Consider the following 16,080-nt stretch of genomic DNA (forward strand, 5'->3'; position numbering starts at 1 on the left):
CCAAGGGTGCTTGGGGGCTGGTGAGAGGGGGGAGGATAGAGGCAGAGGTAGGGGAGCAGACGTAACTCAGTGGATCACGCACATTTTCCACAGTCTGAGAGAGGCAGACAGACAGGGGAGGGAGGACGGAGGAGGAGGGGGGAGCCAGGGAGGGTATACACCTGAAACTGCCCCAAACTGGAACTGGAAGAAGTCCTTAAAGACCCAGACCATCACTCTGCCTCTCGGCTCCTGATACGTCCCCCAGACCACCGCTCAACTCAGTAACACCAAACAGGTGCTACAGTGTGTGTGGATCCATGTCTCTCTCTCTCTCTCTCTCTCTCTCTCTCTGTGCTGTCTGCTCTCTCTCTCTCTCTCTCTCTCTCTCTCTCTCTTCTCTCTCTCTCTCTCTCTCTCTCTCGTCTCTCTCTCTCTCTCTCTCTCTCTGTCTCTCTCTCTCTGTCTATCTCTCTCTCTGTCTCTCTCTGTCTCTCTGTGTCTCTCTCTCTCATGCTCTCTCTCTCACATGCTGCTCTCTCTCTCCCCTTAACACACACACACGTTCGGATATTCAAGCTCTGGGTTTGACCTCGTACTCAGTGAACCCTTGAGCATGACTTTACCGTGGCGACGCCATGGGCAACGACTTAAAGAAGAAGCTGCTCTGTGTGTTCGTCCCCAGGTGTCTGCCCAGGGGTGCTGCTTCATACAGAACAACTCTTTTAACCGGGGATTCGAACCTGGGACCTGTTGATGAGCAGTCACATTCGTCTACAGGCAGGGTGAGTCAGGGCAGGGGTATCTATAAAGCAGGACGAGGCAGGGTAGGGTACCAGGTTCGGAGGCAGATCCAAGCGTCTGTCCTGAGAGCAGCTGCCTCACGAGGAGACCTGTCACTTCCTGTCAGGAGACCCGTCACTTTCCTGTCAGCGCTGCCCGTGATCTGAGCAGCGTGGAACAGCCGCTCTGTAAAGTGGCTAATCCTGACAACCCCCTCCCTCCATCCCTCCCTCCCTCATATTAGGACCCATTTGTAAGGCGTCTGCTTGTAGGAAAAGGGTAGTAAATTTCTCCCAAACGAGGCCCAATGACAGACCAGCTGTGCGGCCCCAGGGATGCCCCGCCCCCCTCGGGGGCCAGGATGACCACAGACACAAACACTGATCTTTTATCAACACACACACAACCAACCGCACCGGCAAGAGTTACAGCATTTGACACAACCAACCGCACCGGCAAGAGTTACAGCATTTGACACCGAGAAATAACGATTTACGATTCACTGAAGGCCTGTTGAAACCACCAGCACCTCCTCCCCACCCTGCAGGCCACACAACTGGGCCAGCGAGACCGGGGGAAGCATTACCCTGTGTGTCTGTGTGCATGCAGACGTGTGTGTGAGTGTGTGTGTGTGTGGATCTGCTAGCTACTGAAAGTGATCAGGGTAGCAAAAGCAGAAGTGAGTGTTAGCTTGAAGCACTTTAAGAGGATGACAACATACTTGCAGCTGGACCATAAAATCCTAAACCACACAAAAGGTCCAACCATACTGGTTTATGACTGGTAAACTGGACCCGTAAAAATGTGGATAATATTGAGGAGGTGCTACGGTTGAGCCTGATGATCCTTATGAGAGTTTCAGATCATTTAAGAGAGAGAGAGAAGGAGAGAGAGAGAGAGAGATAGAAGGAGAGAGAGAGAGAGAGAGAGGAGAGAGAGAGAGAGAGAGAGGGGAGTGAGGGAGAGAGAGAGAGAGAGAGAGAGAGAGAGAGAGAGAGAGAGAGAGGGGAGTGAGGGAGAGAGAGAGAGAGAGAGAGAGAGAGAGAGAGAGAGAGACAGGTAAATGGATGGCTTTCCAAGTGGAAATACCTGTTCTGTCATTAGTCATGTAGCACAGCTGCTAGTACAGAGGAGAGGGGGGAGAGGGGGAGGGGAGGGGGGGGAGGGGGGGAGAGGGGAGGGAGGAAAAGGGAGTGAGAGCAGGGGATGGAGGGGGGAAGAACGCGGGGGAGGGAGGCCAAGTTGGCTTGCTGGCTGGTCGTCATGGTGACTCTCACCATGGCCCCCAGGCCAGGCTGCCAAGACCCAGAACAGTACCAGAACCAAGACCAAGAGCAGAGCAGAAACAGGAGAGAGAGAGAGAGAGAGAGAGAAGAGAGAGAGAGAGAGAGAGAGAGAGAGAGAGAGAGGTAGACCAGAGTGGCTCATGTTCTCACCTTCCTCACAAGCCGCACCAGAGAAGCCAGGGCAGCACTTCCACTCCAGAGAGGACACGCTGCGATACACCACCTTGTAGGACGGCCTGACCACGGGTCCTGTAGCTGCACACACACACAGATGCAAACAAACCCAACGTCACATGATGTGGTGGAAGACAAGTGTGCAGATACTGTTAGTGTTTGTGTGTTTACTATATGTAGCCCCCCCCTAAATCCCTCTCCAGACTCCCCTGCCCCCCCAGACCCCCCTGCCCCACCAGACTCCCCTGCCCCCCCCTGCCCCACGCAGACCCCCCTGCCCCCCCCCATGACCCACCTGCCCCCCCTGCCCCACCAGACCCCCCCTGCCCTCCCAGACTCCCCTGCCCTCCAGACTCCCCTGCCCCCCCTGCCCTCCCAGACTCCCCTGCCCCCCCCTGCCCCCCCCAGACCCCCCTGCCCCCCCAGATCCCCCTGCCCCCCCCCAGACCCCCCTGCCCCCCCAGACCCCCCAGATCCCCCTGCCCCCCCCAGACCCCCCTGCCCCACCAGACTCCCCTGCCCCCCCCTGCCCCACCAGACCCCCCTGCCCCCCCCCATGACCCACCTGCCCCCCCTGCCCCACCAGACCCCCCCGCCCCCCCCCATGACCCACCTGCCCCCGGTGCAGCCCTGTGGCCAGCGGCAGGTCTGGTACACACGCTGAAGAACTGTCCCGTTCTGCACCTGACACGTCACTGTCTTAGTCACCGCGTGGGGACACCAGTTCCTGAGAGAGAGAGAGAGAGAGAGACCGAGAGAGAGGCAAAGAGAGAGAGAGAGAAAGAGAGAAGGAAGATAGTATTGGGGTCAAGAGTGCAGCACCGTCGAAAATACAAAAGAGCAGATTACAGTATTGGCTCTTTCTCCTCCACACCTGCGTGCTTCATCCTAGCGGAGGCCGTGTCACACAGCCTCACACACCATCTCCACCTCTCTCACATTTACTCTGTGTCTGTCCGACACACACACACACAGAGACACAGACACACACAGACTGTTTTTAACACACACACGCAAAGTGAAATTAGCCGTGACCCGGTCGTCAGTAATCCCTCTCCTCCTTTGATTCCCACCACCCCCCCCCCCCCCCCCCGGCTCCTTTTCAAAGTCCTTTATGGTGTTTACACTCCTTCAATCGGCCGTGAGACTTGCAGGAGTGCATTGTGGGCCGTGTTTACATTGCGGTCTCCCCCCCACCTACACACATCCGCTGTCTGAGTCCCTGGAGGGCCCGAGTCCAGGGTGGGGCTGGGGGGGGGAGGAGGAGGAGGAGGAGGAGGAGGCTCTCTCACTGAGATCAGAGGGAGTTAATGGCCTGCCTGCGCTGGAGGGGAGAGAGGGGGAGAGGGGGGTCACAGACCCAACACACCCCCCTACTCCTCCGCCACCATCAGGCCCGCTCTCCTCAGCCACACATACAGAAAACCAGCCTGCCTGAAGAACTCGTCCAGGATGTTCCCCTGATAGACAGGCTGGTTCTGACAGACAGGCTGGTTCAGACAGACAGGCTGGTCAGGAGCAGAGCTGGTGGTCTCACCGTCAGGATCTGTGGACCTGCGTCCTCTGAGAGAAGCCTCCTGATTGGACCATTAGAACGGCGGTGTGGTTTCAATCGGGACGTTGCCGCGATGAAGGAAAAGCTGTGAAGGATGACTAAGCAGGTCGGAGCGGAAACCTTAGCCGTGGTCGTGATTACAGTGTTTAACCCTTGTGCTGCCTTCGGGTCACATGACCAAAAGGTTCATAACGAACCACCGTTGTGTTTACCCAATTTTTACCCAATACAAAAAACAAATAAAAATAATTTTATTTTAACCATTGCAATGTGGGGGGTCTGAGACAGCCCAACGGTTAAAAGAAAATGCTTCACTTTGTTTTTGTATGAGGTAAAGTTGTCGCAATACGACGGTGGGTCACAATGACCTGAAGATAACACAAGGGTTAAATAGGAACCATCGATTAGAACATCAAGACATGACGAGAACAACCTAACCAACTACAGGAGAACCCCGAGGAGGACGTTCTCATCCGGCTCTGAAGGAGAACATTGAAAGCATGCACGAAACGTGGTTTCATTCTAGAAGGTTCTGTAAGAGTTCGTCTCATCCCTCCAGTCCTCAGGAAACATACTTCCTGTCTGACACATAAGGAGGCTATTAGGACACACGTGTTTAAGGGTGTTTTATTAGCATGGAAGGATATAGATACCCTGGTTAGACTTTCTTGGCTGAAACACCACAGAAACACCACAGAAAACTGTGAGTGTGGCCTGTGTCTAGACTGTAGTTACAGCTCTACGGACAGAGCCCACCAGGAAGGTTTGGAGCACATCGGTTTGGAAGGAAGACGAGAATTGATTTGATTATTATTTCAATTCTTTCCATACCCTCGACCCACGCCCACACCAGGGCTCCCTAGGGCAGGAAACCGGTCAAGAAATACCTGGACAGGACCTGTCTTATGAGTTCAAAGAGAGGAGGGGAGACAGGATGGATGTAATACAGCAGGTATGCGAACACAACTTCCTGTTCCATAGTCATCCACCTGCCGCCACCCAGGAAACAGACTCTGGCCCTCGCTCCCCTCCTCCTGTGCTCCCCGGGTCAGGACAGGGGAACCCACCGTGGGACTTCCTGTCCTGACTCGATACAACGTTCCAGACCCCTCACCCCCCCCCGGTGGTCCTGCACGTGTGAACCACCAAGCCTCGCTGCCTTCAGAGGCCGGGTCTCCCCCCAGCCTCGCTGCCTTCAGAGGCCGGGTCTCCCCCCAGCCTCGCTGCCTTCAGAGGCCAGGGTCTCCCCCCAGCCTCGCTGCCTTCAGAGGCCGGGTCTCCCCCCAAGCCTCGCTGCCTTCAGAGGCCGGGTCTCCCCCCAGCCTCGCTGCCTTCAGAGGCCAGGGTCTCCCCCCAGCCTCGCTGCCTTCAGAGGCCGGGTCTCCCCCCAGCCTCGCTGCCTTCAGAGGCCAGGGTCTCCCCCCAGCCTCGCTGCCTTCAGAGGCCGGGTCTCCCCCCCAGCCTCGCTGCCTTCAGAGGTCGGGGTCTCCCCCCAGCCTCGCTGCCTTCAGAGGCCGGGGTCTCCCCCCCAGCCTCGCTGCCTTTCAGAGGCCGGGGTCTCCCCCCAGCCTCGCTGCCTTCAGAGGCCGGGGTCTCCCCCCAGCCTCGCTGCCTTCAGAGGGCCGGGTCTCCCCCCCAGCCTCGCTGCCTTCAGAGGTCGGGGTCTCCCCCCCAGCCTCGCTGCCTTCAGAGGCCAGGGTCTCCCCCCCCCAGCCTCGCTGCCTTCAGAGGCCAGGGACCCCCCCAGCCTCGCTGCCTTCAGAGGCCGGGGTCTCCCCCCCAGCCTCGCTGCCTTCAGAGGCCGGGGTCTCCCCAGCCTCGCTGCCTTCAGAGGCCAGGGACCCCCCAGCCTCGCTGCCTTCAGAGGCCGGGGTCTCCCCCCAGCCTCGCTGCCTTCAGAGGCCGGGGTCTCCCCCCCAGCCTCGCTGCCTTCAGAGGCCGGGGGCTGAGGTAGATGGTAGATAAAGAGACAGCCAGATGACCCGTATCTTCTCCCCCAATAGAGAGGATCAAACGTGGAGATGATCCCCTGGGGGCCAGGGGCCGGGGGCCAGGGGCCGGGGGGCCGGGGGGCCAGGGGGCCGGGGGCCAGGGGGCCGGGGGCCAGGGGGGCCGGGGGCCAGGGGGCCGGGGGCCAGGGGGCCGGGGGCCAGGGGGCCGGGGGCCAGGGCCGGGGAGGGTAACGAGACCAGCTTATCTGAGGCAGGGGGAAGGCAACTTAACACCATTAGTCTCCTCAGATCTCGGAGGCTGGAACTCATCTGAATCACAGCAGTCTGCGCTGAAACACACTAGGGGGAGTGTGAGTAGGAGAGCGTGAGAGCGTGAGAGCGTTTGTGTGTGAGAGCGTTTGTGTGTGAGAGCGTTTGTGCGAGAGAGAGAGAGTGTGTGTGCGTTACGCACAGCAACACAACTTGTTGTTTCTCTAGACCTCTCTCTCTCTCTTCTCGACCACAGAGCGACCCGGCGCTGAGTCCTCCCCGGGGGTCTGTGGTGTGAAACCCCCCGCACCGCTGAACCAGCCTGGCACCCGACAGGCCCTCGGTGGGCGTCAGCTCCCCCCCCCCCCCCCCCCCCCAGAGCCCTGGGCCCGGGACCAAATAAATCCCCACCAGCAGAACCAGTCCCTCAGCTGGCAGCCTGTCTCGGGTCCGGCGGGGTCTTCAGGGAGGGAAGGCTGACAGCTTCAGTCCATGTGTTTCTCCGTCAGCGGCTGACGCAACACTGAGACGATAAGATGTTCTACAAAAAGTTTCTTTTTTGAAAGCTGAGAAAATATTTTCGACAAAAAGTTTTGAAAGGTTGAAAAATATATTTTTTTACAAGAACTTTTGAAAAAAACGTTTTGAGAGTTTGAAAGAAAAAATCTACAAAGGGTTGTGAAAAGAAGCTTCAAGAAATATTTTTCTGTAAAAAAAACCCAGTTTGCATTATTGAATAAGTACTTGATAAGGACTATACTCTACTGTACCCTGGTTGACTCTACTCTGTTGTAGGCTTGTCTGTTCTCCTCTCCCTCCCTCCTCCACATTGTGAGAGGAGGGCAAAACTATGAATTTCAGCATGATAAAAATCGAAAGGAATTCCTCTAGATTTCTGACTGTGGGGAAAACTCCTTGAGGAAAATAATGGACAAAAGACAGATGTGGCAGAGAGCCAGAGAGGAGAGGAGGAGGGGAGGACAGAGGGCCAGAAAGGAGAGGAGGAGAAGAGGAGGAGAAGATGAGGTTGGGGGCATCATTCTGCTGTCTGCAGGTTCAGCCAGGTTCAGAGGTCATGCTGGTGGAGAGGAGGGGGTCAGAGGCTCCACAGAGCCCAGCTCTGGGTCAGCGACCTGGCCAGGAGAACAGACACACATCCTCCCAACCCCCAGAGGGCCTGGAAGGGCTGTCACACTTCAGCAAGCCTGTCAGTCACACCCAGGACACCACATACAGCCCTGGGGTTTGCTCTTTCGCAGGTCTGGTTCTCGTGTGTGTGAATATAATGCGCTGTGTATGTGTGTGTTTGTGTTTCCTCCCCCGGCAATCTATGTTGGTGTCAGTGTCGTCTCCAAGGTCAGGGGGGTAAAGGAGAGCATGCGTCAGACAGGCTAGGTGTTGACGGGCCGGGGAACACACACACACACACACACACACACACTCCTCCTCTCCCCCTGGGGGGGAATGCAGGGGACAGGAAACAGTCGCTGTCCTCACCATGCTCTCTGAGTCCACCCTGACCAGGCTGCTCTGCACAGGGCGTGACAGCCTGTGTTTGGACCGTGATTCCAACAGCAGAAACTGTACGTGTCCCAAGACTAATTTGCCTCGGGACTACAAAAGCCCATTTTCTCTTATCTCCACTCCCTGCAGTGTGTGGGGGACAAAAGCCACAGAAGAGAGATGTTGAAAGTCCCTGTGACGTCATGACCTCCACTGCACCTCCTGTCCAAACCCACATTCACGTCTCTGAGTCTGTCATCTCCACAATGTTTGGCGGCAGGACCGTGCTTGCTGGTGTCTGCTGTCAGGGTGACTTGGCGGTGGTGCGGTGGTTGTGCTCGGGTGGTTGTGCTTGGGCTGACCCGAGGCCACATAAAGACACGGTGTCAGGGGCCGTTCTAGATCGTCAACATGCCTGTCTCCGTGTAGCGGCCCAGACAGCAGGTGTCCACTGACCCAGTGACCCCCTCCCCATGCCAGGACTGGTTCACCACAACGACCCCTCTCCCCCCTACTCCATCTGCCCCACCTCCCCACCCCAGCCCCAACCTCCCCACCCCAGCCCCCACCCCCAGCCCACACCAGCAGTGAGCGGAGTAAACTGTAAACTATTTTGCTTTCCCAAAACAAGCCCGGGCGCAGCTGCATGTGTTTGGCAAACATGCCGTCCGAGTTCTTAATCTGAGCGATGTGTCTGAGAGCTGACCGTCAGAGCGAGGCCTCGCCTGACCACCTGGAAACTCCACACACATCACCCTCCCCTCCTCACCCTCCACACACACCACCTCCCTCCTCACCCTCCACACACCACCACCCTCCCTCCTCACCCTCCACACACACCACCCTCCCTCCCTCCTCTCCTCACCCTCCCTCCTCCCCCTCCACCCTCCCTCCTCACCCTCCCTCCTCCCCCTCCACCCTCCCTCCTCACCCTCCCTCCTCCCCCTCCACCCTCCCTCCTCCCTCCTCACCCTCCCTCCTCCCCCTCCACCCTCCCTCCTCCCCCTCCACCCTCCCTCCTCACCCTCCCTCCTCCCCCTCCACCCTCCCTCCTCACCCTCCCTCCTCCCCCTCCACCCTCCCTCCTCACCCTCCCTCCTCACCCTCCACCCTCCCTCCTCACCCTCCCCACACACCACCGGCCCTCCAACAGGAAGCCCGCTCCCCCACACACCTCACTAGCCCCCACCCTCAAGAACACAAACGACCACAATTGAGAGAGAGGCTTGTCCAGGTCAGGGTTGGGTAATCGGGAGAGTTCCCAGTGGGCCGCTTCCCTTTTGGGCCGGTCGAGGATTTTGTTGTTGTTGATAATTTGTCACGTTAGTCTATCTTCTCTTAAAGTAGGCTACACACGTTCTGCATTCTGACACCTCAGCCTCTGCATGGGTTGTACCATGTGAGGGAGTTCTCCCCTCCCAAATAGAGTTGGTTGGGTCCATAGCCCGTCTTTTCCAAAAGGTTTTCTCAGATAGGCTACCGTTAGCTGGGACGGGCGGCCCTACCGTAACGATGCGCGTCAGGGAGGATGGATGGGAGCAGGGCCGGAGTGATGGCATCACTAGACAAGGTTTTACAATTGAAAAAAGGCTATGTTTATTTTACATAAAGCTCAAAAAACTATTTTGCGCTCAAATAATGGCCAAAAATTTTCTCTCTTGCATCACATCAAACCCATACGTCCTAGGGCTAAGCCCCGAATGGGCTAAGCCTCAAATGTTTACCAACGTCTGGCTCCGTGCCTGATTAACACTCGGATCGTTAAGCAGTCTCAAAAATGGTATCAATATTTAAAAAAAACGATCCCTTTCTGTAATCATGACCCCCCCCAGAAGGGTTCACTGCACCCCCATTCAAAGCAGGTTGCATCCGGCCCTGTTTGGTATACAAAAAAAGTGGTCCGGTCTTGGGCCTGAAACTCCCGGGCTGAATAGTGGCCCCACTCCGGTCCTGGGTGTTTCCCAGGGTGCTTTGTGTCGGGGGATGTACCTGGAGGGTGCTGACTGGGATGTGGAGCAGGGCTGTCTGGTGAGGAGCAAGCCCAAAGTCCTGTTGGTGCCGCTGCCCATCCTCTCAGGTCATCCCCATAGAGGCACACCGCCTCAAGCTGCAGGTAAGAGGCACCCTCATCCCCTGACACCATCCCTCATCCCCTCATCCTCTGACACCCTCATCCCCTGACACCCTCATCCTCTGACACCCTCATCCCCTCATCCTCTGACACCCTCATCCCCTCATCCTCTGACACCCTCATCCCCTCATCCTCTGACACCCTCATCCTCTCACACCACCACACAAACCCCCTTCGTTTGACTAAACTGTGGCTGTTTTCCCAGATGTTTGTGCGAGCTGATGTCATCCACACACCTCCTCTAGCCCTGGAGGGTTACAGGGAAACGCACGGGATCTAGGAGGGGAGATGAGGGGCGGGGGGGTGGAGGGGCGGAGGGGCGGAGGGGGTGAGGGGCGGAGGGGAGGAGGGGGTGGAGGGGAGGAGGGGAGGAGGAGGGGAGGAGGGGCGAGGGGCGGAGGGGAGGAGGGGTGGAGGGGCGGAGGGGTGGAGGGGCGGAGGGGAGGAGGGGTGGAGGGGCGGAGGGGGAGGAGGGGTGGGAGGGGCGCAGGGGTGGAGGGGCGGAGGGGTGTTTGGGTGTTTGTGTTTAGTCTGAGAGCTGAGCTTCTAGAGCACTCCTCACCCTCCTCTGACTCACACGGCCCACGATAACTCGCCTCCTTTCCCCCGTCGTTAATTCACACTGTCTGTCTGTATGACAGGAGCCCTGTCTCTTCCTGTCTGTCTGTCTGTGTCTGTATGTGCCCTGTCTGTGTCTGTCTGTGTCTGTCTGTGCCTGTCTGTGGCTGTCTGTGCCTGTCTGTGGCTGTCTGACAGCTGAGAGGAGACAGGTACAGGACAGCAGAGTGTCTGTGGTACAGCAGGGCTCACACGCTCACAGACACACACACACGCTCACACACACACACACACACACACACACACGCTCACACACACACAGACTGTGGGCAAGCAAGGACAACAGTGAGGATGGGAGAGAGGGGCCAGCACAGTGTGCTTTAGGGTAGGAGAGGAAACCAAACATCAGGAAGACAATGGGGCTCGTTAGAGGAACAGGAATGCGAGATGCCCGCGGTGCCTTTTATTGGTTGTATTAAAACTGTGTAGGTCTATAGAGAGAGGAGCTTTAAGGCGCAAAGACCGACGGGAAATATGTATAGGCATTTATAACAATACGTTTATTGTTGTATACGTAACGTTGTGTCAAACATAGAAATATATGACGAGTATGACGTTATTCTGGCATTAGAATATAGATTTATGGCAAAGCGATATCGCATAACTTTCTGCTCAATATTTTGTGTCAGCTTAAATGATATGTTGTACACTGTAACCTAGCCGTACCTTTTTTGATAGACTGAGGTTTGAGAAGCCGACGGGTCTCTGTTCAGCTGGGTCCCGGTAGAGTATTTGTAAAGCCCCGTTCTCCAGGTCCCGTGAGCTGCGGAGGTCAGCCCCAGCAGCAGCACAATCCAACGGAAACTTTTCCGGTAAAGCGCAGACACGCACTCCCGGTGACACGTTCCCATTTCCGTGGCTTCAAATATACTGCCTGAAAAGTTTCTAAATGCCTTTCCCTGCGGGAAAACAGCCGGCCAGCGAGTCCAGAAGAGGGGGAACAATAAATGTGTCAGTGCTGGAGGTTCAATGAGAAGCCGCGCATCTCTTCACCAAGAAAATCTAAACATACACATCAAAATAACACTTTCACCACTTCCACAGATTGGTTAAAAATGAAAGAAAGAAAAAAAATCCGCGTTCTTGAAATCTCACAAAGACGAAAGATGAAGACTGAAACATTCACCGAGTTCTGTCGCGTGCCCAAACGGGCAGTGTTCCGACCGGAGAAAAGCCGAGGAAAGGATACACAGCGACTGGTCCGCTCTCCTTTATCAGTCCTGCCTTCCTCCGACTTGGCGCATTTCAAGCCGAGCCTTACACAATGGGCAAGAAACTAGTTTTATAGTCTCCTTGAGTCTTTTAAAAGAACAGCCCGCAGAGTATTTTTCCCTGCCCATTCCCCGCAGCAACCTTTCACTCAGCACATGGCACGCTTACAACACACTGACTCTCAATGCATCTGACGTCTTTTCTCCCCCGGCATAAATTGATGATGTAGAAGTGTCGAAATGTTTGGATAGCCGGCAAAAAAAACAATTTTGAAGTAAAACTATAATGCCTATATCTCTTAATTAAAACAACATGTATTCGGTATCAGAATTAAATGAGGTGCTTGTACATGACTGGATCAAATATGCTTCGCGAGTGACCACAACTTTCTAGAATGACTGACGCGTGCTTTTACTATTGATTAATCTTTCTGAACTCCGTGTGTTTGTCCAGACTTGAGCAGTGCAGTTGCCCCCTGGACAACATGCCTGGCAGAGGCCCCAGCTTGGCCCGAGGCCAGGCTGACACAGCAGTGATAACCTTCTCACTGGATGAAAGTAGGACTGGGGGTTGTTTATTTTCTGGACAAACATCCAGGACCCGCTGGGCTGTGGTCTGGCACCAGACTGAGCTCCTGGTGGGTCAGGCCGGAGGCTTAGCACGCCCAGAGGCTGGCAGGGCACACAGGTGGGCATGGAGCCCTGGACCCCCTTGCACCCCCAGGAGGCTAAATCTCAAAGAAGCCCACCTGCTCTCAATCACACTACCAACGGACACTGTGGCAGAGAGCGGGGAGGGGGAGGGCGATGTGGTGGTATTATTTGGTTTGGGGGGCACCCTTGGTATTTTACGAGGCGGTGTGTGCGAGGCAGTGTGTGTGCGAGGCGGTGTGTGCGAGACAGAGTGTGTGTGAGACAGAGTGTGTGTGAGGCAGAGTTTGTGCGAGGCAGTGTGTGCGAGGCAGTGGTGGCAGGCAGGAGCTGCAGGAGGTTTAGGGTTCATCGTAATCCCCCCAGTCCTGCACAGCTGAAAATAATCTGGGCCAGGGAGGAAGGTGGGGGGCGGTCGCATTGAGACACGGTTTTTATAATTCCTACCCCCCTTTCTCCTTTCTTGTCATGTTACCCCCCTCCCTCCCTCTCTCTCTCTCTCCCTCCCCTCCCCTCCCTCCCTCTCTCCCCTCCCTCCCTCTCTCCCTCCCCCCCCCTCCCTCTCCTCCCTCCCCTCCCCACCCCCCCTTCTCTCCCTCCCCCCCCCCCCCTCCCTCTCTCCCTCCCCTCCCTCTTCACGGTGCAACCAAACATAAAGAGTTCCTTTACCTATTGTCTCGTGTCTCTGCCTCACTGAGGTTCCTTTGACTAATTTGATGTGTGCGCTGATTAAAAAAGTAAACCTTCCTTTCTCCTCTGTTCAGCAGTGGTCCCAACACAGACCTTTTACAGCCCCCCCCCCTCCCTCCCCAAATCTCTGGGGATGCTCATAAAGATGTGTCCTGCCCTCCTCCTCCTCCTCTTCACCATGCCTTCTGCTTTATGACAGGGAGCCGGTGAAAGGCAGAACTGCCCTCTCCCTCTCCCTGGCCTGTCCTGCCACAACCACAGCCCCAGTGGGTCTCGGGGACTGACTGGGCTCTGGGTCCCCAGGGTTCTGGGTCCAGGGTTCTGGGTCCAGGGCTCTGGGTCCAGGGTTCTGGGTCCAGGGTTCTGGGTCCAGGGTTCTGGGTCCAGGGCTCTGGGTTCTGGGTCCAGGGTTCTGGGTCCTGGGCTCTGGGGTCCAGGGTTCTGGGTCCAGGGCTCTGGGTTCTGGGTCCTGGGCTCTGGGTCCTGGGCTCTGGGTCCAGGGCTCTGGGTCCTGGGCTCTGGGTCCTGGGCTCTGGGTCCTGGGCTCTGGGTCCAGGGCTCTGGGTCCAGGGGCCTCTGGGCTCTGGGTCCAGGGTTCTGGGTCCAGGGTTCTGGGTCCAGGGTTCTGGTTCCAGGGCTCTGGGTCCAGGGTTCTGGGTCCAGGGTTCTGGGTCCAGGGTGGCGACGCAGGGCCAGCTTCCTCCAGGAGGCTGCGGTGCGGTCTGGAGCGTGTGGGGGGCGTCACGGTCACGCCCTCCGCCCCGGCCGCCTCACCTCAGCGCGGCAGGAAGCAGCCACCCCACCCCAGCACCACCCTCTGCACCACAGTAGGGCTCTAAGCACCAGCTGGTTGTTTTTTCTCCCTCCACAGCTCTCAACCTGACAACAAAGGCAAAGCTGATAGGGCTCTTCCAGTCTACAGCAACAACAAAAAGTTGTAAAAAAAGAAAAACAATCCCAGGCAATGAGGGCGACGTTTCACAATGTCCCTTAGTCAATGTTTGACTCTGAGACGTTTTTCCATGAGCAGGACTCCCTGTATGCAACAGCTATAATCCACTCTTAGCCTCCATAGGCAGGAAATATATCTCAAGCTCTTTAAAAATGGACTGAATTCCTCCTTTCAGACGTTCAGATTAAGGATAAGAAAAAAAACTCCACATGAAATATGTTGGAATTCAAGTTAAACCACATGCAGCACGTACACATCCCGACCTGGGTAGGTTACAAAATCGACTTAAATCTAAATTTTATCTGTCAGGACATTTTTTCTAAATGCCTGCGCATAGATTGACTGCCTCCCCCTACACAACGCACAGTCACACGAAGAGGAGGAGGAGGATTGAAATATAACCTGGACAAATAATGTCACCATTTTAATTAAAAATAACACAAAGCAGGCTGTCTTCTCCGGCTAGATTGATCGGGCCCTTCGTCCTGTCTGGGAAGGCCGAGCGAGGATTCTGGGCGTTACGACTGTCAGAAGGAATCAAGCAGACGTAAGACTAATAAAGAGATCTGTCTTCAGAGATTACAAATAGCAGGGTTGGGGGTTTGAGAGGGCTGGAGATCCACTAGCCCCTGTGCAGAGTGGAGAGGGACCCCCAGGGGCCCTGTGCAGAGTGGAGAGGGACTCCCAGGGGCCCTGTGCAGAGTGGAGAGGGACCCCCAGGGGCCCGGAGCCCCCTGCTAACCTGCTGTATCGTGTGAGAGTGCCTGAACACCAGAACAGTACGACAGAGAAGATCACAACTTGTCAAAACAGTGTATTTGTAGTGAAAATGATACACAGCCTTGCAAATCAACAACTGTTTCTTAAAAGCCACATTTTCTAAATGGACTTTTCACTTCAGGAAGCAGGGCCGCAGTGGCAGTCCTGTGGCGGCAGCCGGGTCTGGAAGCAGGCAGCGCCCCCTTCAGTCTGAGTTGAGGCTGAGACAGACTCCCTGGAGCACCCAGTGGGAGATGTGCTTGGTGGTGAACAGGTCGGCCTCGCACACCAGGCCCACGCCCATGGCGTTCCTTCTCATGGACGTGGTGTACACCGGGGTCTTCAGTGTGTTCTGAGACAGACAGACAAACACACAGCTCATGCTTGCGTGTAAACAGGGATACACAAATACATGTTGATTTGATTTGAGCTCAAACACTGTCCACACGGGCCTGCTGAAACCAGGGGGTGTGAGGGGATGAGAGGATGAGGGTGTGGGGGGATGAGGGTGTGAGGGGAGGGGAGGATGAGTGTGTGAGAGGATGAGGGTGTGAGGGGATGAGGGTGTGAGGGGATGAGGGTGTCAGAGGATGAGGGGATGAGGGTGTCAGGGGATGAGGGGATGAGGGTGTGAGGGGATGAGGGTGTGAGGGGATGAGGGTGTCAGAGGATGAGGGGATGAGGGTGTCAGGGGATGAGGGGATGAGGGTGTCAGAGGATGAGGGGATGAGGGTGTCAGGGGATGAGGGGATGAGGGTGCCTCTTACCTGCAGCTTGAGGCGGTGTGCCTCTATGGGGATGACCTTGAGGATGGGCAGCGGCACCAGCAGGACTTTGGGCTTGCTCCTCACCAGACAGCCCTGCTCCACATCCCAGTCAGCACCCTCCAGGTACATCCCCGACACAAAGCACCCTGGGAAACACCTCTCTCATCACTTACAGATCACTGTTTGTGTGTGGGTGTAACTGTGTGTGTGTGTAGCTGTGTGTGTGTTTGTGTAACTGTGTGTGTGTGAGGCCTCACCCTGGCCGGGCCTCTCGTTGACCTCCTGCTCGGTGCAGTGCTGGGTGACCTGGGTGTAGAGGGTGGAGCGATCCAGAGGCCAGGCGTTCCTCCTGCAGGTGGCCTGCACCAGCGCTGTCAGGTAGGATTCTGGGATCTGGAGTCCTGACAGCCACATGACCTTTGGCTCGCCTTCCTCCACCTGGGAAACACACACACACACACACACACTGTCAGAACGTGTATGTTCAGGCGTGTGTGTGTGTGTGTGTGAGAGATGGCGGCCCACCCAGGCGCTGTACTGCTCGTGTCGTCTCCTGAAGTGGATCATCCAGTTCCCCAGGGACTTGAGCGTGTCGGGAGCCAGCTTCCTCCAGATGGAGGGCAGCAGGCCGTTGAAGAGCGCCCGCGCCACCTCGTCCAGCTCGCTGCTCATGCCCACCTCGCCCGCCAGCGCCTGCCCCACACCCCGCCCAACAACACCACACCCAGGGGCGGAGCCAGGGGGGTTCATTACTAAACTGTTACTTCACGATCATTTATTTACCCCAAGTCCAAGTGACTGAGCAAAACGTGCATCACTC

The 16,080-nt window shown here is 56.4% G+C and overlaps 2 protein-coding genes across 2 annotated transcripts in view; both read right to left on the reverse strand.

Moving 5' to 3' along the window:
* Positions 1 to 11,157, reverse strand: part of emid1 (EMI domain containing 1) — a 23,570-nt gene extending 12,413 nt beyond the window's left edge. Inside the window, 4 exon segments of the mRNA XM_067228319.1 lie at positions 2,199 to 2,292; positions 2,294 to 2,303; positions 2,836 to 2,949; positions 10,897 to 11,157. Coding sequence (XP_067084420.1) covers positions 2,199 to 2,292; positions 2,294 to 2,303; positions 2,836 to 2,949; positions 10,897 to 11,081 — 403 coding nt within the window. The 5' untranslated portion in view covers positions 11,082 to 11,157.
* A 3,347-nt stretch (positions 11,158 to 14,504) lies between these two features.
* Positions 14,505 to 16,080, reverse strand: part of dnah10 (dynein axonemal heavy chain 10) — a 31,314-nt gene continuing 29,738 nt past the window's right edge. Inside the window, exons 74-77 of the mRNA XM_067228511.1 lie at positions 15,786 to 15,953; positions 15,518 to 15,698; positions 15,261 to 15,406; positions 14,505 to 14,845 (exon numbers count right to left, since the gene is read on the reverse strand). Of these exons, the coding sequence (XP_067084612.1) occupies positions 14,699 to 14,845; positions 15,261 to 15,406; positions 15,518 to 15,698; positions 15,786 to 15,953 (642 nt within the window). The 3' untranslated portion in view covers positions 14,505 to 14,698. The remainder of the gene's footprint in view (positions 14,846 to 15,260; positions 15,407 to 15,517; positions 15,699 to 15,785; positions 15,954 to 16,080) is intronic.

The sequence above is a fragment of the Osmerus mordax genome, chromosome 24, assembly GCF_038355195.1.
Source record: "Osmerus mordax isolate fOsmMor3 chromosome 24, fOsmMor3.pri, whole genome shotgun sequence".
Classification (NCBI taxonomy): Eukaryota; Metazoa; Chordata; class Actinopteri; order Osmeriformes; family Osmeridae; genus Osmerus; species Osmerus mordax.